This window comes from Crinia signifera, chromosome 4 (genome assembly GCF_055691185.1).
Source record: "Crinia signifera chromosome 4, ASM5569118v1, whole genome shotgun sequence".
NCBI lineage: Eukaryota > Metazoa > Chordata > Amphibia > Anura > Myobatrachidae > Crinia > Crinia signifera.
This window is the reverse complement of record NC_139220.1, coordinates 240390957-240412648: the sequence shown is the minus strand read 5'-3', so window position 1 is coordinate 240412648 and position 21692 is coordinate 240390957. Positions and strand designations below refer to the sequence as shown.

The 21692-nt window shown below is 43.6% G+C and overlaps 1 protein-coding gene across 1 annotated transcript in view; it reads right to left on the bottom strand.

Annotated features, from left to right (window-relative positions):
* Window positions 1-19938, bottom strand: part of LOC146072557 (protein shisa-like-1a) — a 73673-nt gene extending 53735 nt beyond the window's left edge. Inside the window, exons 1-2 of the mRNA XM_083179775.1 lie at window positions 19462-19938; window positions 4957-5128 (exon numbers count right to left, since the gene is read on the bottom strand). Of these exons, the coding sequence (XP_083035901.1) occupies window positions 4957-5125 (169 nt within the window). The 5' untranslated portion in view covers window positions 5126-5128; window positions 19462-19938. The remainder of the gene's footprint in view (window positions 1-4956; window positions 5129-19461) is intronic.
* Between the last annotated feature and the right edge of the window lie 1754 nt (window positions 19939-21692).

Sequence of the window (21692 nt, the reverse complement as noted above, 5' to 3'; positions counted from 1 at the left end):
CCGGGCAGATGGGAAAATCTACTGTAAGAAACCCACAGACATTTTCATTAATCCAACCAGAGGTCAGAGCCAATTGCAAGATTTGATCTACCTCCCGTTTAATATCACCCCCAGGGTCACCAGGAAGAACCTGGTAGACCAATGTATCACTTAATTGACGCATAATCTCTTTATCATAGTCTGTCCAATCCTGGATGACCAACGCTCCTCCCTTGTCGGCCTGTCGAAAGACCAGGGAGTCGTTGGCCATCAAGGATTTGAGAGCTTCTCGTTCAGACACTTGTAAATTGTGATATTTATGACGTGAAAGCATAGTATTTTTAGTACAATCAGTCAGTCTCAAAAAAGTCTTAATGCTAGGGTTAGCACTCTGTGGGTCAAACGTACTGGGCTGTTTAAACAACGGTATATCTGGCGACATGTCAGAGGATTTACTCTTATTGTTAAAAAACTCTCTGATTCTGAGCTTACGCCCAAACTTATACTGGTCAATAGCTGTACGGAATGGTTGATGTTCACAGGTTGGCACGAAAGAGAAACCTAAAGATAAAATTTTAGTTTCACTGGGATTAAGTTGATAACTAGACAGATTGATGACTGAGTCTAAGGCTTCCGATTTTTGCCCCTCCTTACATAGTTACATAGTTACATAGTAGATAAGGCTGAATAAAGACTTGCGTCCATCTAGTTCAACCTACGTTTTAATAGCTTATCCCTTGTAAAAGACAGAATATGGTTCTTTTTAGTACCCCTGGATACTTTTATCCAATAAATGCTTGTCCAACCCTATCTTGAACGCATTCATCGTATCCGCCAACACCACCTCTCCAGGAAGAGAGTTCCAAAGTTTGACTGCTCTGACCGTAAAGAAATTTTTTCTTTTGAGGGAACGAAATTTTCTTTCCTCTAATCTAAATTCGTGCCCTCGTGTCCTAGTTTCCTTTCTTGCAGTAAAAAGAGTGCTTGAGAGTTCCTTATATTGGCCCCTGATATATTTGTACATGTTGAGCATGTCCCCCCTTAAACGTCTCTTCTCAAGTGTAAATAGTCCTAGCTTGCTTAATCTCTCCTCATAGCTTAAATTCTCCATTCCCCTGATAAGCTTTGTTGCTCTTCTTTGGGTTTTTTCCAATTCCATGATGTCCTTTTTATAGTGTGGGGCCCAGAACTGTACTCCATATTCAAGATGCGGTCTAACCAATGCCTTGTACAGTGGCATAATTACTTTTGAGTCCCTAGTATCCATGCCCCTTTTAATACATGCTAGAATTCTGTTGGCCTTTTTTGTTGCAATGTGACATTGAACACTGCACCCCAGCTTATTATCTATATGGACTCCTAGATCCTTTTCAAGTGCTGAAGTACCTAATGCCTCCCCACTTAGGTTGTAACTTACACACTGGTTACGTCTCCCGAGATGCATAACCTTGCATTTATCCACATTAAACCTCATCTTCCACTTTTTAGCCCACTCATCTAGTTTGTTAAGATCATTTTGAAGTATGTTCACATCCTCTGTTGATTCAATAATTCTACTCAGTTTAGTGTCATCAGCAAAGATGGATACATCGCTGAGAATCCCCATCCCTATATCGTTAATATAAATGTTAAACAAGATGGGCCCCAGTACCGAACCCTGTGGCACTCCACTTAGTACTGGTATCATAGTTGATACTGCACTGTTCACAACCACTCTTTGTTCTCTATTACACAGCCAGTTCCCTACCCATCTACAGATATTTGCACCTAGTCCCAGGTCCACCATTTTATTTATCAACCTCTTGTGTGGTACTGTATCAAAAGCTTTTGCAAAATCAAGGAAGACCACATCTACTGCGCTTCCATTATCAAGGTTTTTGCTGACATCCTCATAGAAGCCCAGTAAATTTGTCTGGCAGGAACGATTTTTCACAAACCCATGTTGGTTAATACTAAGTAAACTATGAAGGTCTAAGTATTCCAGGATACCATCCCTTAAAATGCCCTCAAATATTTTACCCACTATTGATGTTAAACTCACAGGCCTGTAATTTGCAGGGTCATCCCTTTTACCTTTTTTAAATATTGGCACTACCTCTGCTATTCTCCAGTCTTTTGGTACCATACCTGTTGATAGTGAATTTTCAAAAATGCAATATAGAGCGGTCGCTAGTTCCTCCCTTAACTCCATTAGTACCCTAGGATGTATACCATCTGGCCCTGGTGATTTGTTAGTTTTTATTTTGCTGAGCCTCAAAATTATATCCTCGGTCGAGAGATCCATATTGAGGTCCGGTTTGTTTGTCCCAGTTGAGGTATCTGTGCTTTCCACTAACTGCTCTCCCCTAGTAAATACTGATGAGAAGAACTTATTTAACACTTCCGCTTTTTCATTATCTTCTGCAAATTTTTTACCGTTGATATCTGTTAGTGGGCCTATGTTCTCTTTAATTATTCGCTTGCTGTTTATGTACTTGAAAAACTTCTTGGGGTTAGTTTTGCTTTCTGTGGCTATACGCTCTTCGTTTTCCCTTTTAGCTACTTTGATTACTTCTTTACAAGTTTTGTTTGTTTCTTTATACTTGATGAACGTCTCCTCATTTACGTTATTTTTATAGAACTTAAACGCTTTTGTTTTATTGTTGATCGCTGTCCTTACTTTTTTGTCCAACCATGTTGGCTTTTTTTTGTTAAATTTACCCTTGTTGACTTTTGGAATGTATTTAGTAGTTAGTGATTCTAGTACATTTTTAAATGTACTTCTTCGTGTGGTACCCACCTCTTCTAGAGGGGTATCTGGGTCGTCTCCTGCTGTTCCCTGTTGTGCTCTGGTTTTGCGAAAAAAACCAGAACCAGTGGGGGGTTTGGAATATCTCTGATCACCTATCCCCTCTCAGATTCTGAGTTGGAAGGGGAGGTGGAAGAGTAATTCTGTCTTTGCCTATATTGTCTACACTGATTTCTGTTGGGCCCTGAGTTCCCCTTAATCCACCTATACACTTGATGTGTACTGTAATCGTTGTTTACTGTAGCTAATTTCCTTCTTTTAAAGGCTATAAGGTCCTTCTCAAACGTGCCAATCTGTTCCCTCAACTTATCCGTCCATTTACTTTTCTTGTCCGCAAGAAGAACTGCCAAATAGTTCGCATTAAATGTTTCAATCTCTGACCTAATTTTATTGAGCTCCGTACCGACTTCTTCTATTACAAGGACCATAAGGTCTAGGGCACATTTGTTCAACACTCCACACCATTTGGCGCAAAACGCAAGGTTATTGCGTCCAATGGTGGGAGTGTTGACAACTCTAAAACCCCTTGGGATCTTTCTATTTCTATAGTACTCAGACAAGAATTGTCCGTGTAAAGTGAGCTCTATCTCACGTTTCTTCAATTTATGAAGTCTGAAATATAGGTCGGATGGAGTATCGTCAGGTAATCTAGTGTATATATATATATCTATATATATATATCTATATATATATATATATATATACACACACACACATACATACACATATATATATATATATATACACATATATATATATATATACACATACACATATATATATATTTTAAATGTGCTGGCTGTTAATTTACCTTGGGCTGGCTTGGCTGGCTGGGCTGGCCTGGCAGCCACAGGTGAGCGGAGGGCGGATTGCGGCGGGCGGCGGGCCTGCAGACAGGCTCGCGAGATGGCTCACAACTGTCTCTACGCGGTGGGTGTCGAGCGGCGGGTGGCGGAGAAGAGCATGGAGGCTTTTTCAAACACCCGAATTCCGGGAGAATTTCGGAATCCGGGAAACTGAAAAAGCCTCCTTGAGGGTTGCCACCGGATCCGGGAGATTCCCAGAAAAACGGGAGAGGTGGCAACCCTAGCAGGGACTAATGTGAATGTTCAGCTATACTCTGTAAAGCGCTGCGGAATATGTATGCACTATAAAAGAAACTGTTAATAAAATATGCAAAACCTTGATCATTCACCAAAAACAACTTCTAGAGCTACTTATAGGCCACACGCAGTGGCGTAACTACCGAGGGTGTAGGGGGTGCAGCTGCTATGGGGCCCGGACTGTCCCAGGGGCCCGCTACATCCCCTGCACCCTGTCACATCAGACCAGCGAGTGTGCAGAGCAGAGCGCAGGAGCGTGCCGGGGAGGTGTCCGTCATGGAGGGACAAGCCCGCCCTCCTGCTGCAGCGCACAGAATGGTCTCGGCAGTCGGCACTGGAGGGGGAAGGAGTATTGGAGGAGGAGGTGGATTTTGCGGCGAAGCAGCAGCGGCCCCGCCAATAGGACTGGAGCCAGAAGATGGACGGGGCGGGGGAGCTGGAGGAGAGGAAAGTGAAACTAAGTGCCGGTAATTTTAAATGTTAGGGCAGCAGCGCGGACGGGACTCCAGCGCTCAGCGTTAGAAGCCCCATTCACTGACCTGCAGTTAGTGGATGGGACCTCTGGTGCTGAGCGCTGGAGTCCCGTCCGCGCTGCTGCAGCAGTGATAATTGTAGTAAACACTTTTCTCCCCATCGCTATCTATCTACTGTCACCATCCCTCACTCTCCCCCAATCGCTGTCACCTACTCACCCCATCGCTGGGGGGGGGGGGGGGGGGGCCCTTGAGGGTACTTTGCTATGGGGCCCATGAGGTTCTTGTTACGCCTCTGGCCACACAGAACATTTGTTTTATAAATACATTTAGTTATTTAAGTTTGTTGTAAGTATCTTGTCCCTGGAATTTTCATTATGTAAATAATAAAAAGCGATGCCTGACACAGAAACTGCTGTTAATGGGAATAAAAAGGTAATTATAAAGGTTTTTTACATGAAATGTTTATAAAGCAGCAATGTAGACATAAATAAAGGGTCAGGAATGAAATGTTTTAAAATGAAATGTATAACCGCAAAACAAAGATTTATCTTGTGCAGTCATATTGTGGACCTGTCTTAGTACAGAGAGGAGGACGGCGATTTGCAGATACCTTTCCAGAGATAATGGAGGAGCAGCACAGCCAAACGAAGCAGGTTAGCTGAATTCAGCCGCTTCATCTTCTCAGGAGTTCCTGTGTGCTGTGGACATTGTTTGCTGGAGCAGTGGGGTGAGAAGAAAAATGCAAAGAAACCGCAAGAACCATTATCTTTTGCATCCATTACCTGTGACAATAAACAGAGAACAAATGCCATTAAGTCTTGCCACATGACCAAATCCATGTTATTGTTCCAGTCCAATTAGTTCCTCTTTTAAAAGCAATAGTCTCTTAGAACTCTTCTGGGTGCCTTTTATTCAGGCGGCATTAGTTACCTGGCAGTTCTATTCAGAGATTACAGTACATTTTATTCTTGTACATGAGTGATCTACCACTGGGCCGGATACAATGAATCTGAAACAAATAGCATATGTAGAAATGTATGCGTGTATAATGTGCACTTATGACATAAGGAAACATTGTAGATGCATGTACAGTATGCCGATACATATACACACAAATACAACATGTGCATGTTTATATATTTATATCACAACCTGTGGTTACCTCATTAAATACACTTACCAGTGCTGTAGCTCCACATGTGTTCTCATTAGTAAGGGGCTGGGACTAGGAAACTGAGCGCAGGGGGCTATCAGGAACAACTCCAGATTAAAGTGTCTCTTTCCAGACACTCTGCATAGTAAATACAGGTGCCACTGGGGCTACCAGTGTGCCGACCGCTCAGCCTTGCTACCCAGGGCATTGGCACACCCCCTATTAAAGCTCGGCACCTTTGTAGTGGCCCCTTTTTGACACTAGAGCTTGAATTCTTTCTGGCATATGGGGTTATTATTCAGATTAAATTGCCGGGTTGCAAATTTGCAGGCAGAGCGATTATCGAATGACGGTTCAGGAATATGGTTTTAGCGTGCATGTGCAAGGCCATTCGCAAGTTGATTGACAGGAAGCCGGCATTTGTGGGTGTCACCCAGACATTTCTTGAGCGTGTCAGGGAACATGCAGGCCTGCTCAAGCATATTCAGGGAGGGTGTGTGATGTCAGCTCCGGCACCGATCACCATGTTTCTATCGCACAGGAAGAGTAGGTCCAGGGTTATGCACAGACTGCACACACTGGAAACATCATATGATGGTGAGTGAGTTGTGAATGGATTTGCAGCTAATCGCCGATCTGCAATATTTTTGCAGCCTTGCACAGAGCGGAATTACTCTCTGGTGGGGTTGTGGCTATCTGATCGCAGGACTCTGCAAATTAGCTGAAAAGGCACTAAACATATTACTTCCATTCTAATATATTCTGGTATGATGGTGCAATACCCCACTGTGACACTGTGGAGTTTGACACAGTACATATGCTTACATCGGCAGCCCTTGCAGCTGCACAAAAGTCCAGGAACATGTCACATGATCAGTGTCAGGCGCTGAAAGTTGGAAGCTGCAGAACAGTTTAAAATTCAAATAGAAAGCCACACCGACTACCAGTGAGTCCGTTTGGAATGGCAGTTGTGGCAGTTGGTCTGCCTCCCCTATTTGAATTTTGAACTGTACTGCAGCCCCTCCTCTGTAGCCGACACTGGTTGGAATTGTGTGATAGTTGGTCAGGACTGAGTACTGTGGTCTTCATTTTGAAACAGGATATGCGCCGCTGAGGTGCTGCCTGGTATTATTGAACAATTATGACAATTCCCTTTTCTCATTTCATCCATAGAACTGTCAGAGGATATGTTTTGGTTTGCCCCTGCCATTCTCTGTAGAAACTGATATGTAGAGACAGGATAATATGCAACATAAAAAGCTTGAAATATGCATGCAAATATGCATGAAAAAGACTTAAAATATGCATGAAAAGTGTTAAAATTTGCTACATTAAATAATAAAAAAAGTACTTTTTAACTTATTTATTTAAAAATTGGCATACAATTAGTTGCAAATAAACCTCAAAAATAGGCCCACAGCATCTGCAGATGTCTAGTGCTGTACACAGGATTTTTTTCTTTCCTGGCTGCTACAGCAGACTGCAGCGTCCAAAGCTCTTCTTGCATCAACTACATAGACCCTCATCTCCACCGCCGATGGATCAAATGTCAGCATAGCGTGTGAGGGCGGCGCAGTGGAAGGCTTCCTCCCTGCGCCGCATACTCACTGTGACACTGCATTTCCTCCGTGCCGCGTGATGTCACAACCCTTCCGCCCGACTCCTCTGCTGGAGAAGTCTGTCTCTTGGTGTAAAGTCCCAGGCCAGGGGCAGGCACAGGTTCAGGACCTTCTTAATGGCATCCGCCCGACTGACTTTTATCAACATGGATTGGCAGCCGCGAGCAGTGTCAGACATAGCGTACATCCAAGGTTCCCCACACTGCGCACATATTGCCCCAGCCTGCACACAGCCTGCTGTGACTCACGGGTGTAAAAGGGTCAGGGCCTAAAATATGCACCATCACTAGATTTTAGGTAAAATATGCAATAACCAGGGAGAATGGGCAAAATATGCAAATGCATATCCAAATATGCAAATGCAAATAATCCTGTCTCTACTGATATGCATGAAACTCACAGCAAATCAGCAGGTTTTTATATGCTTCATCCACCCTCTCTGGCACCAACAATCATTCCACAGCCAAAAGTCACTTTAATGACATTTATTTCTCATTAATGATTTTAAATGGCCACTTGCTGTCCTGATCAGGTGTCTTGCCTTTATGAGCAGGTGACCATAATAAAGGAGTGTATGTGTGATATAAGTTATAAGAACTGCACCTATTGATTTAGTAACAGTTATTCATATAGCACAGGTACATACAGCTGCCCATCAGTCCCTCTCCCAGTGCAGCTTACAATCTATATCCCTCACACACAGTTCATTTTATGACAGAAGCCAATGATGCTGCTTTCACACCGCAAAACCTGCTTAGACCAGGTATTTAAAACATTTTTTAAAACGGGTCAGAGCAAGTTTAACCCCTTTCACACCACATCTAAATACCTTGTCTAAAGCAGGTTTGCGTTGTGAAAGCAACAGTGAAACCGGAGTCATCTGCCACCGGGCTCCTGCACCCAAGGGGGCAACTCTTTTCTCCTGCAAGTTTTAATCAGTTCATTGAAAGCCGTCTGTATCACTTCTGCGGCTGACTCCTCCTCCTAGCAAGAACACAGACTTCACACTCTCTTTATTTTAAACGTAATATGCATAACATACATACATGTACATTATTTATATAAAGGTACTGTGTGGGTGTGGGGCACCAATATTTATCTTGCCTCCGGGCAACTGTGACAAACTTATGCCACTGCAGGGCGAGATGCAACAAACAAAAAATGCGGTTAAAACTGTCCTGCTGTGCTGCCCGGACCAGTGACCTCTTCCTCCCTGCACCGCTTCCGGTTGCAGGGAGGAGGAAGCAAAGCCCTGGCAGCCGGGTAAGGGTCCTTGGAGGGAGGGGGGACCTGCTGCACATCGCCGGTCACAACGCAAGAGCTGTCCTTTGCGTTAATAATCGCATATGTTAGTGCATATGCGATTATTAACAATGCGAATGCCGGCGATGTGCAGCCGCAGTTATTAGAGAATACCGCCCACAATCACTTGCTCTAGTGGTTTCTCTATATAGAACAGGGTGATTTTATAAATTTTCAGAACAAGCATATGGGCTGATAGCATGCTATATATGACCGATGGTACAATTAGGGACCAATTTTTTCTGGTGAAAGAGGGCCTGTTTTCAGGCGATAACACAGAGGATCTGGGATAGCTTGTAGGACCACAAGTGTTATCGCAGATCTGTGGGCTGCTTATAGGGAACTATGCTTAATCTGTGATAAGTTCCGTGTTATTGGGGATAATCAGATAGCCTCCAGCTACACCATTCAGTGGCAAATGCTGGATTTCTAGAGGGGGGTTTCCAAATGCAGTCCACAATCTCCCACTTTGAGGAACATTGGAGCAAGAGTGGGAGGACTCCTATCCACACACACAGCAAACTTGTTAGAAGAAGCTGCCCAGTGGGCATGTGCAGCAGCTCTGCTCTTTCACTTAAACTGCAAGATGTGGCGGCAGCTCTAGTAATCGTATTACAAAGAAACATATAATTTGATGGCAGATAAGAACCACTTGGCCCATCTATTCTGCCTTGCAGGATTTGTATAAGGGGTATATGGTGTGGTAAACTTAGGTGACCACATAAAAGGTGCTGAAATGTTGTCTACCAAGTTTCAGCTTTCAGTATTTTTTTTATGACTGGAATGTCGCCTCACCCCGCAAATATCTTAGGACATCGGCATCCTGTGGGTGCACCTTTGGAGGGCACCCGGCAATATGTCTCCCTGCCTTTTCCAGGCATATATAATTAGTTGAAAGTATTTACACAAATAGAGACACACCCATGAGCAGACCACCTAACCAGAACACTGGTCACGTCCCCCACATTTTTAAGTGCTGGCCACAACCCCTATTATTGTGTATAATAGGCCCTTGACAGTTTTCAGCTCCAGGCCCATTTACACCTTAATCTGGCACTGGGCAGGGCAGCCGCCGGCGCTACCCGCCCCGGGCAGGGACCATTTGCGGAAGGGGGGCGGGTAGCGCCGGCGGCTGCCCTGCCCAGTGCCAGATTAAGGTGTAAATGGGCCTGGAGCTGAAAACTGTCAAGGGCCTATTATACACAATAATAGGGGTTGTGGCCAGCACTTAAAAATGTGGGGGACGTGACCAGTGTTCTGGTTAGGTGGTCTGCTCATGGGTGTGTCTCTATTTGTGTAAATACTTTCAACTAATTATATATGCCTGGAAAAGGCAGGGAGACATATTGCCGGGTGCCCTCCAAAGGTGCACCCACAGGATGCCGATGTCCTAAGATATTTGCGGGGTGAGGCGACATTCCAGTCATAAAAAAAATACTGAAAGCTGAAACTTGGTAGACAACATTTCAGCACCTTTTATGTGGTCACCTAAGTTTACCACACCATATACCCCTTATACAAATCCTGCAACACAATAGTAACCCCCTTATACTCTACTTGTCTCTTACACATTATGCCACATGGAATGAGCCAAAATTCACACCGACTGACCCAAAATTCACACTATGGCACACAGATTGAGTCAAAATTCACGTTATGTCACACAGGTTAAGGCCAAATTCACATTTAGAATGATTTTGGTTACGTGAAACTGGGCCGTTTGGTTCCAGAGAAGTCTGTCCTCAAACAACATGAACAGCCATGAAATTACATTTCAGAAATGAAAAAATTGGTTTATCCGCAATATCTCTAAAACCAATGAACCCAAATGGAGCAGCCTGGTATCAGATTGAAGGACCAGCAATTTAGGTTAGACTGAGATCTGTGATGCCGGAGGGGGAAGCCGTTGGAACTGGGTGGAGGTCGGAATTAACGGGTCCCATGTTCCAGCTTTGCCTGGTGGTATCTCTGGTTCCCAAGGGGCTAGAGATGTGGGGCTGGGCTTGTTGGAAAGCCCTGGCCCCCAGCTACAAAATGGGACCTATTTGGAGTGTGGGTCTGGAGCTGTAGCTCCATCAGGCCCATTGTTAATCCGGCCCTGGCCCTGCCCGGCGCCTGCCTCCCCTCCTGCCCAGGCTGCTCGCCCGGTCCCCGCCGCCAAGCATCACGGGCGGTGAGGCCGGGCGGCGGGCTGACAGTCACCACGGCTGCCTGTGAATTGCTGCTGCTGCTCGGTCTGGCTTCCGGGCAGCGCAGGCAGCCAGCGTAGCAGCACTAGTGTGTGTGAGTGACAACAATGTCACACTCCTCCCAGCGACTCTGACCCCCTCCCTCCTCCCTGGCTACAGCAGCGTCATCACCAGCCTTCCCAAGCGCTGGCTGGAGCCTGGAGGAGAAGGTGTGTTGCTGGCTGCCGCCCGTACGATATTCAGTTATTCAAGGTGGATAGATTTTTTTTTTTTACAGCTAAACGTTCTTAAAATAAACATAGTAAGCTTGTTTTTTTGTTGGTTTTGTGGAGCCCGGGGGGGGGGGGGGGGGGGGGGGGGCTTAAACTATGGGGGTGTTAGGATTAGGGGGGGGGGTGGTGGTGGGTGGGGTGGGTTAGTGAATCTCTGGCTTCTGCTGCTGCCCTGGCCTGCTGTGCTGTATATATCTTTATTTCTGCTGTATATATATTTATCTATCTTTATTAATTTATCTTTATTTACAGCTGTCAGCATGTTATATATAGCGCAGCAGCTTCCTTTACAGTGTCTTAGCGCAGCAGATTCCGTTACAGTGTCTTATACAGCGCAGCAGATTCCGTTACAGTGTCTTATATAGAGAAGCAGATTCCGTTACAGTGTCTTATATAGCGCAGCAGATTCCGTTACAGTGTCTTATATAGCGCAGCAGATTCCGCTACAGTGTCTTATATAGCGCAGCAGATTCCGTTACAGCGTCTTATATAGCGCAGCAGATTCCATTACAGCATGTTATATAGCGCAGCAGATTCAGTTACAGCGTGTTATATAGCGCAGCAGATTCCGTTACAGTGTCTTATATAGCGCAGCAGATTCCGTTACAGTGTCTTATATAGAGCAGCAGATTCCGTTACAGTGTCTTATACAGCACAGCAGATTCCATTACAGTGTCTTATATAGAGCAGCAGATTCCGTTACAGTGTCTTATACAGCGCAGCAGATTCCGTTACAGCGTCTTATACAGCGCAGCAGATTCCGTTACAGCGTCTTATATAGCGCAGCAGATTCCGTTACAGTGTCTTATATAGCGCAGCAGATTCCGTTACAGCGTCTTATATAGCGCACCAGATTCCGTTACAGTGTCTTATATAGCGCAGCAGATTCCGTTACAGCGTCTTTTATAGTGTCTTATTTTTTACGTTTTCAAATGTAACATGCCAACACATGTTAGCCACGCCCCCAATTCATTACCGGGGGGGGGGGGGGCGCGACAAAATATGTCCTTGCTCCAGGCACCATAGCACCTAGCTACAGTGGCGTAACTCCCGGAGGCAATGGAGACATTGGCCACCGGGCGTTAGCCACTAGGGGGGGGCACAGAGGAGCCGACACCAAGAGCCTGTGACTGACTTCTGCAGTGAGCGGTAACCACCCGCTGCTGCAGTTGTCACAGGAGAGGAGAGAAGGAGCCAGCGCTGCCCACAACTATTGGATGGCAGAACAAGTAATCTGACCTGCAGCAGCAGCAGCCGGGTCATGGTGACACACTACACTGCAGATGAAACTGAAAGTAAACTCGTACAGCTCCTAGCAGCCCTTGCTGCTGGAAGCTCAGTTTACTTTAGTTTCTACAGCAGCCAGATCAGGAAGGAGCTGGAGCTGGTTATCTCAGCTCAGCCCCTTCCCCAGCCTCCCAAGAGTTTTCTAAAACAGCCAGTAGCAGGCTCCAGAGCAGCAGTCCGAAAAGGGGGCGGGGCTAAACGGAAGGACCTTCGGCAGCATGGTGAGTGTAACTGTATCTATGTATATATCTGTGTGTGCGTGTGTGTGTAACTATTATACTGTATAAATGTGTGTGTGCATACTGTAGGTGTGACTGTATATGTATGCATACATGTGTTTGACTATTTATATATGTGAGTTAATTATGCATAGATGTATGTATGTATGCATGCATGTGTGTGACTGTAATGCTATCTGTAGTGTCTGGGGGTCACAGGTGCTCTCTGTAGGATCTGGGAGCCATCAATACTATCTGTAGTGTATGGGGGGGGGGGTAACCAATGCTATCTATGGGTCGCAGGTACTGTCTGTAGATCTGGGGGTCAATTATGCTATGTATGTGTAGTTGGGTGTATGTGTGTGTGTGTGTGGGGGGTGGGGGGCACTACAATCTTTGTCGCCTCCAGGCACCTGGTATGAACTTACGCCACTGCCTAGCTACACCGCTGGGTCGTACCAATGACCTATACAGTGGCATTATTACTTCTTTCTTTCTACTGCTGATACCTCTCCCTATGCAACCAAGCATCTGACTTGCCTTCTTCATTGCTTTGTTACATTGCCTACCTTCTTTTAAGTCCCCTGAAATAGTGACACCTAGATCCCTCTCTTCCTCAGTAGTTTCCATTATAGTGCCGTTTATACTATATTGAGTCTTTGGATTTCTGAGACCCAAGTGCATGATTTAGCATTTTTTGGCATTAAACTGTAGTTGCCATTCTCTTGACCATTTCTCTAATCTACCTAGATCCTCAATCATTTGTTTTACCCCTCCTGGTGTGTCTACCCTGTTGCATACCTTTGTGTCATCACCAAAAAGGCACATTTTACCCTCAATTCTATTTGCAATATCACCAATAAAGATATTAAAAAGCACCGGTCCAAGTACAGATCCCTGGGGTACTCCACTTGTAACCTTTCCCTCCTTTGACTGAACTCCCTTTACTACAACTCTCTGTTTTCTGTCCTGCAACCACGCTCTTATCCATTCAACTATCTTAGAATCCAATCCCAAGCTTTCAAGTTTATTTAACAGTCTGCGATGTGGGACAGTGTCAAAAGCTTTACTAAAGTCTAGATAAGCTACATCTACAGCCCCACCTTGATCTATTACTTTAGTCACCCAATCAAAAAAGTCAATAAGATTTGGGGAGGTGACGGACCCGGGGCGAATCTCGTGCTCTGGAATAGGTTCATCGACGATATCCTGTTTATTTGGAAAGGGGATGAAAATTCCCTAACACAATTCCTAACCCACATGAACAAAAATGACAATAATTTGGTGTTCACCACCAAATACAGTAAACACAATGTAGAATTTTTGAACCTCAACGTATTTGTAGAAAACTCCAAGATACACACTAAAACTTTCAAAAAAACAGTCGACGTGAATAGTTTTATACTCTCAAGCAGCTGGCATCACCCAAAATGGTTACAGGGAATACCCAAGGGTCAATACATAAGGCTAAAGAGAAACTGCTCAAGACATGAGGATTTCATAGCAGAGCACAGAGTTAACCACAAGATTCAAAGAGAAGAACTATCAAAGTGACAGATTAGAGCAAGCACTAGAAACGGTACAAAAAATAGACAGGACTGACCTCCTAAAATATAAAGAGAAGAGAGACAACACATACAAAGAAACCCCTTTCATCACCCAATTCTCCCAACAGTCCAGCACACTACATGGGATACTTAAGAAACACTGGCCATTACTGCTGGAAGACGAGACTCTTGCAGACATCCTCCCAGACCACCCCAAACTAGTGTACAGGAAAGCCCCGGACATTAGACAAAAGTTAGTGACCAACCATATCCGACCTAAACAACAAATTCAAACAACACTAACAACACAACCAAACAAAGGATTCTATCACTGCGGGACATGTTCAGGCTGTTTAAACCAGAAAATAAAATCCACCAAACCCACCCCAACCTTCATGTCAACTATAACAAATGAAACATATAACATAAAAAACAGGATCACATGCAACAGTAAGGGAGTCATATATCTGCTGGAATGTAGTTGCAGAAAACAGTATGTGGGACGAACAACTAGACCACTAAAAATGAGGATAGGTGAACACATACGGAACATAAAAAAGAAAAATGACGAACACAATTTATCAAAACATTTTAATGACTACCATGATGGGGACCCAAAATCATTAAAATTCATAGGTATTCAGGAAGTACAACAGAACTGGCGAGGTGGGGACTACCTAGTCAAAATAAATAAACAAGCTAAAATGGATGTACACATTAAAAACATTGAAACCGAGGGGTCTAAATTTAGACAACGAAGTGAAAGCCATAGTTGGAAAGAAATAAACAACTAATCACCTGCAGAAAACAACCCCTGTGCAATTAACACCTGTAAGAAATAAATTAAGAGAAGCAATGTATTCAAATAAGAGCAAACAGAATTAAAATTTACTAAAGAATGAGTTACATATGTTGCATTAAATATACACATGTTGCATTAAACGATTGGGAGCATTAGGAGGAGGGAGGGGTTTGTGAAAACGTCACTTTCAGAGTCTAGCCCAACATCCAATCATCTGTCAGTAATCACAAGCCAATGAAAAAGAGACAGAAAGACTAAGAGGGTTATTTAAACCCACCACGGACATATTTGAATTGCACATCTCTCTAGAAGAAGGCTACATGATAGCTGAAACGCGTTGGAGGAAGGAACAGACAAGAACTTTAAAACCGACACCGCAAACAAAAGATCGCAGGAAGCTCAAACAGAGACGCTGACAGCCGGCGTGTGCACGCGCCAGACTGATCGCGTCATTTCCATTGTGGGACCGAGGCCGCCGTCATCTGAAGTGAGTACGGGGAGGGGAAAGCCCAGCAGTGCGGGAAGACCGTAGAGGGGTGAAGCGGGCACAGTTGCGGACCTACCCGGTATCCGCAGCGGTGCGCTGCAAACCCCCAAGACAGGGAGAAAACATCAGGCGGCAGACCTCAGCACAGGGAGCGGTGTGTATCACGCAGCCCCGGGTGCGAGTGGACTGACTGCGAGTCTCCAGAGTCCAGGCAACCCGCACCATTAAGCGAGTACCTTCCCCCGAAAACAATCCGCCACTGGCCACCAATGTAAAGAGGTACCTGAAGATTGATCTTTTGCAGGACTTGAAGCTCATCTGTCACTTAACGGGATGCCGTTCTGTGACAACAAACTGATACATTGACACAATTGTATGGACATAGAGCCAAGCCAGGATTGGCTGAGCCTATCATTAACATTATCGTGTACACGCATGCATGCTGTAAATAAGTGTTTCAACACTTCCTTTGCATTTTTTCATTTTGGTTTTGTGTTTTTTTTGTTTGTGCTGAGAGCACACATCGTTGTTTTGTATTTCATACCACAGATAGTGGAATTTTACATTTTTCTTTATTTTCTTTATTTCAATTTTCTTTATTTAATTTATTATTACCAATTACCATTCTTTTAACCAAGTACATGTAATTAGTAAAGTTTCCAATACAGTATCATTTTAAAACCCAAAATCTGCATGTCATTTCATTTCTACTATACCACTTAAAATCCACTTACAACCATAAAAAGGGCAGAGCGCAGCACTGAACAAAAACCTATTTATTTTCCTTTTCCTTATGTTTTTTCCTAACTCTTTGGACACAAATTCTGTTGCTTATAGTATTGCACTTTTTAATTTTTCCCACTTCTCCTGCACTCCTTCCAAGTTACTTCACTCTGCCAAAGAATCCCTAAAGGTGCGTACACACAGGGGCGATTTTGTGCAAAATCACGGGAAATATGGTCGCTGAGCGACCATATTGCCCGCAATGGGAGTGTGCACCGGCGATATATCGCCGGGTGCGCGCTCCCGTTTTTGCCCCTGTGGTGATCGCTGGTCGCAGGAACCAGCTGATTACCACTGCCGGGCTCCCCCCGGCAGTTTCTTTTTCATCAGTGACCATCTCTGGTCGCTGATGTAAAGTAGAAACTGAGCAATATATTGCTCAGCCATATATTGCTCAGCCATATATGGCTGAGCAATATATCTCCCCCGTGTGTACACAGCATTACAGAGTTTCCCATCTCTACAAAATCAGCCTTCCTAAAATCTCACACCTTTTCTTGTGTGTGATTAGTCGGTCTCTGTCTTTTCTCTGAACCATACTGCTTGTCACTGGATCCCAGGTTTTTACCCCCATTTACGTCAGATATTCTGTTACCATTTGTATTATACATCACTGCTATTTTTGTCATAATATGAGCAATTTGACAAGAGGAGAGGGGTTTCTGGGCAACTGGAACCCCCCCTTGCATTTGCCTATGCCATTATCTGCGTAGAATTAAGGACAGCTAATTGGGTATCACCTTATATCAGATGTCAGACATTAAGTATGTCTAATTTACAGAGCATACATATTTTAATGAAAATGGATTGTTGCTTTATTTCTGATAGAACCCTCTTTAACCCTTTGCAGTCCATCTTTATTTTTGCAATTCAAACAGTCTGTTTTAAATGTTTATATTAATTGTAATTTTTTTTATTATTCAGAAATGGTCTACATTGAATGTAGAACGATGTTAATGTTCTTATTTTAAAGTGGCTCTCCAGTGGATCTGCTGCTAGCGCTTGGGCTGTTGATCCTGACTAGACGTTGGACCTGAAAGGGTTAAAACTTATTGTACACTATTTTAAATGAACAAATAAACGGCCACAAAGTTGAGGGAATGGATTTATACTCGTTGTCTGATTGTAAACTAAAGAATTATACACACACACTCACAGTACACAACCATGAACACTACAACATCACGAACATTGAATAAATGTCCTTTTCCGTAACACTGTAATATCACATATAGAGCACATGCAGGAAAGAGCCCATACTGTGCATGATCACAGTGCACTATTTCATTAACCCCTCTACTGCCACTCTCTGTATATACCCTACATTGCTGAAGTGGAAAAAAACCTCTTTAGAGTTGTTATGAAAGGTATTGAACAGTCTGTGGAAACAGTAAGTAGCAATTACAGTAATTACACTGGAACAAAGTGTATTAGGAGTGAGACTTACATGCAGCACTGATGGATGGGTGTAGAAGATCCATTACATTGGACAGCTCCTTTGCTAGGTAAGCCTGTGCACTCTGCCATCACTGCCTTCCCTCCACAACACCGTGTTAGAGTGTAGCCCGGAGAAGGGATGCACCGGCTATTCTCCTGACCTTTGCCCTCCCACTCCCACACAAAATCAAAAATCTGTGACTCGAGTCCCCGGGAAGGTAATTTATTAAAATATATTCATGCAAAGTCTGGATCTAAACGCTTTAATTAAGCACGGGCAGAATGTCTCTGTAGCCTGAAATCCCCATGCCCTATCCTCATAGGGAAGGCTACCTACATAGGAGTCAGGGAAAGTGGGTCTCAGAAATAAATACAAAACATAATCATAAAATAAGTCGAACTAGTGAGGTGCAAGTTATGGAGAAATTGTCCGGACAGCCAGGGGGAATGCAGCACAGATCTATGCAGGCTGCAGCTGCAGGTACTGTAGATACTGTAGGTGTGTGGGAGTAGGTAGATAGGGAGCAGGTAGATAGGTGTATTGGAGCAGGTAGATTTGGACCAGGTAGATAGGTGCATGGGAGCATCTAAATAAATGTGTGGGAGCAGGTAGATTTGGAGCAGGTAGATTGGTTTATGGGAGCAGGTAGATAGGGATCAGGCAGATAGATGTGTGGGAGCAGGTAGATTTGGAGCAGATAGAGAGGTGCGAGAGCAGGCAGATAGGTGTGGTAGCAGGTACATGGAGAACAGGTAGATGTGTGAGTGAGCAAGTATATAGGGAGCAGGTAGATAGGTGTGGAAGCAGGAAGATAGGTGCAGGAGCAGGTAGATAGGTGCCGGAGCAGGTAGATAGGGATCAGGTAGATAGGTGTGGGAGCAGGAAGATAGGTGCAGGAGCAGGTAGATAGGTGCCGGAGCAGGTAGATAGGGATCAGGTAGATAGAGAGCAGGTAGATAGGTGTGGGAGCATGTAGATAGGTGCAGGAGCAGGTAGACAGGGATCAGGTAGAGAGCAGGTAGATAATTGTGTGGGAGCAGGTAGATAAGTGCAGAAGCAGGTAGACAAGTGTGTGGTAGCAGGCTCAGTATTACACATGCACAGTATTACACACGCTAAGTATTACACACGCTCAGTGTCACAGCAATGTATGCATTTAACAGTATAACAAAGTGTTAAAGGATATATCCAGGCCACAGAAGTGCTAGCTGTACTCTAGGCTAAGCCAAGAGTAATAAGAATGCACCATAGGAACCAGTTATATCATCCTGAGTGAACACATAATAGGCTAAATATTTGTTCAACCCACAACAATGGTGCCTTCACTGTGTACATTTTTTTTATTGTGCTGTAGATATCTAGAACATTCATCTCATTACTATTGTTTACTTAATAAAGCACCAATACTTGTGGCAGTGCTGTACAAAAGATCTTCTTGACATATAATAATCTACAAATATTAGAAAAGGACATTGCAATGTACAGAAAGTCAGACTATAAATAATGAGTTATGTAAATAAGTGTTAATATAATAATAAAAATTATTAATAATAATAATAATAATAATTATAACTGACTTAATGGATTAAAACTGAAAACTACCAGTATGGAATTTATTATAGGAGTAAAATATTCCATGTGGCTAAATATACCCAACTTGCCTCCTTTTAGTGTATTCACAATACTAGGAGTACCATCATTGTCAGTAAAATAACTGTGATAGTGTAAAACACAAAACCAGCAAACAAACACACAAACATTTGGCAGTAAAAATCTGACCTAATACTAACGTTATTCTAATAACCAATGGTTTTGTGTTTGTATATATTTGCAAATCTGCATACTTCTTACTTGCGAAGCTTGAACCTCCTCCTAATCTAATCTAAACCTTGTTATTTTTTGGGGAAAAAAGTTAATTCTTATACAAATATCCATTATTGTATTATTATGTTGGGATCCTTGCTAAGCAGACAAAATCACGCATTATGAATGTAATACCTCTTATATTATTTGCATACCTTCTAAAAACTGCTTCATTCCTCCTGTCCCAGAATCAGCATGGACTCTGGTCATCTTTCTGAACTCCTTTCCCGGTCTCCAGTAGTTTTGAACTTCTGTTTAGAAACTTGTAATTTAGCAGCCGTGATCCGGTGAGAACACCATCAACTTGCCTCCAAAAATGTTTTTGAGACAAAAGACAAAGCACTGACCTTGATTACATGACACAGATTTCAAGCCTATCTACTTGAAAACATATAGAGAAAAATCCATTAGTATAAAGGAAATCTGTCCTTGCATCTGCATTTGAGCTGAGTACAGCTGCTTTCCTGGTTTCTCTAGAGTACTGAGCTTAGCAGCAAAGTATCTTGCAAAAATTGAGTCACTGTGGGGACCTTAAGTCAGCCCGGGGCTTTCTATTTAATTTTTAAAGTAATCCAGTTTCTATGGATATATATATATGTGCTTTCTGTGGAGTGAAGCAGATACAAGAAAGAAGTTTGGTGTGTGTTTGTGTGTGCCTTTTAATTCAATAACTGCTTTTTTAAAATGGATCTGGCTTATAGATGTAATTGATGGTTTGTTTCCACTTGCAGACTGCCAGCCCTTGATAATTACTCCACTGGGAGAGGTGGAGGCATGGTAAGTGCAATACAGCCTTCCATCAGTACGGGAATACTGGCTTTCCATAGCAACGGAAGGGATTCCAAAATGTAACTGGTCCTGATGCTGCATGTTTTGGGAAATGCGCTCCAGGTTTTTAGAACAGAGAAAATAATTCAGTTAAAAGTCTGAGAGTTCATTGGAAATAAAGAACCAACATTGGATGCAAATCACAGTCAGTTTTAACCCAGTGGGACTTATGAGCAGCTGCGCTATGTGTTATATGCATATTAAGAGACAAAATAAATGGTAAACATTTATAAGTAGGACTTAGTTTTCCTGCATATGGTAAATGAGAAAGAAATTTGTTACTCATGTGCCTGTGTCTTGGTGGTATACTTCATCATAGCTCATCATAGTCAGCAAAAGCAACATTGCTTATAATGTTAAAAAAAGTGCTAAGAAAAATACTTTGCTCAATTATTACTTAATTGTTTGAGTTCAAGAGCTTAATAGGAATTCCGAAAGTTATATTTAAGTTAGAATATTACACAGCACATTATAAAGAATATTATACTTTATTACTTCAATAAAAGTCACATGCAAAAAAAAAAGAATAAAGAATAGCCAGTCATTCACATCACCCCCTCTCAGCTAGTAAGGCTTATTATTTATGTTCCCCACTACATGTACACACATGCACTAGGGTTAATTTGTTGGAAGAAGCCAATCAAGAAATCTAAGCAAACTCTAGGAGAACATACAAACTCCACACATATATGGAATTGGATAGTAATGAAGCATATGCAGTGTCAGACTTGGGCATGAAGGGCAATGCAGTAGTAATCCCTAGCTATCACAGGGGTTGTGACCAGCTCCCACATCAGTGCACAGTCTGTAACCTAACATTATAGGTAGGGAACGAGCCCTCAGGCAGTGGGGCCCACTGTGCTCCAATAGGCCATTTCAAGCCTGAGCATGTGACCTAATTTCTAAGAGGCAGCAAAGATAACCATTGTGCCACCATATTCAAAGGGTTATGTTTGAGAATATGAGAATCTCCATATCGGTTTAATCCCCAGCCCCGCCGGGAGAAGCAGCCAGGTTGGCTGCATGATTCCATATATTGTGACCACATACCTGATATATAATACAATGCAAAAATGACAGGCATTGTTCAGCAGATGGTGGTAGTTGGACAGTGAATACGATTATGCAATTTAGCTCCAGGACACTACCGCGCTATTCCGAGTAACCAGGAGCACCACCTAAGTTTCAGGAGCCTCCTGGCTGTTGTGAGAAAACAGGCAAGGAAGGGTTCAGGGCTGCTCTGGCCACAGTCACTGAATGTGGGTGGCGATTTTACAGGACCAACCACAGCCCTACCTCACTGAGGGCGGGATGTACTAAAGGGAAAATGCGGTAAAATGGGTTTTTTACCGCATTTTCCTATGTACCATTACCAGTCCGCTCCGTCTCTACCGGGCAGGGTATCGCCACCTCTGGGTGGCAATACCCTATAGAAGCCTATGGGCTTCTATCGCAGCCCGCCGTCCGCGCGACCCCCCCTCCCGTCCTCCATCGATCTCCTTCTCCCCCAGCAGGTGTCACAGCCGGGAGGACATCCGGCTGCATGGGGAGGAGGAGA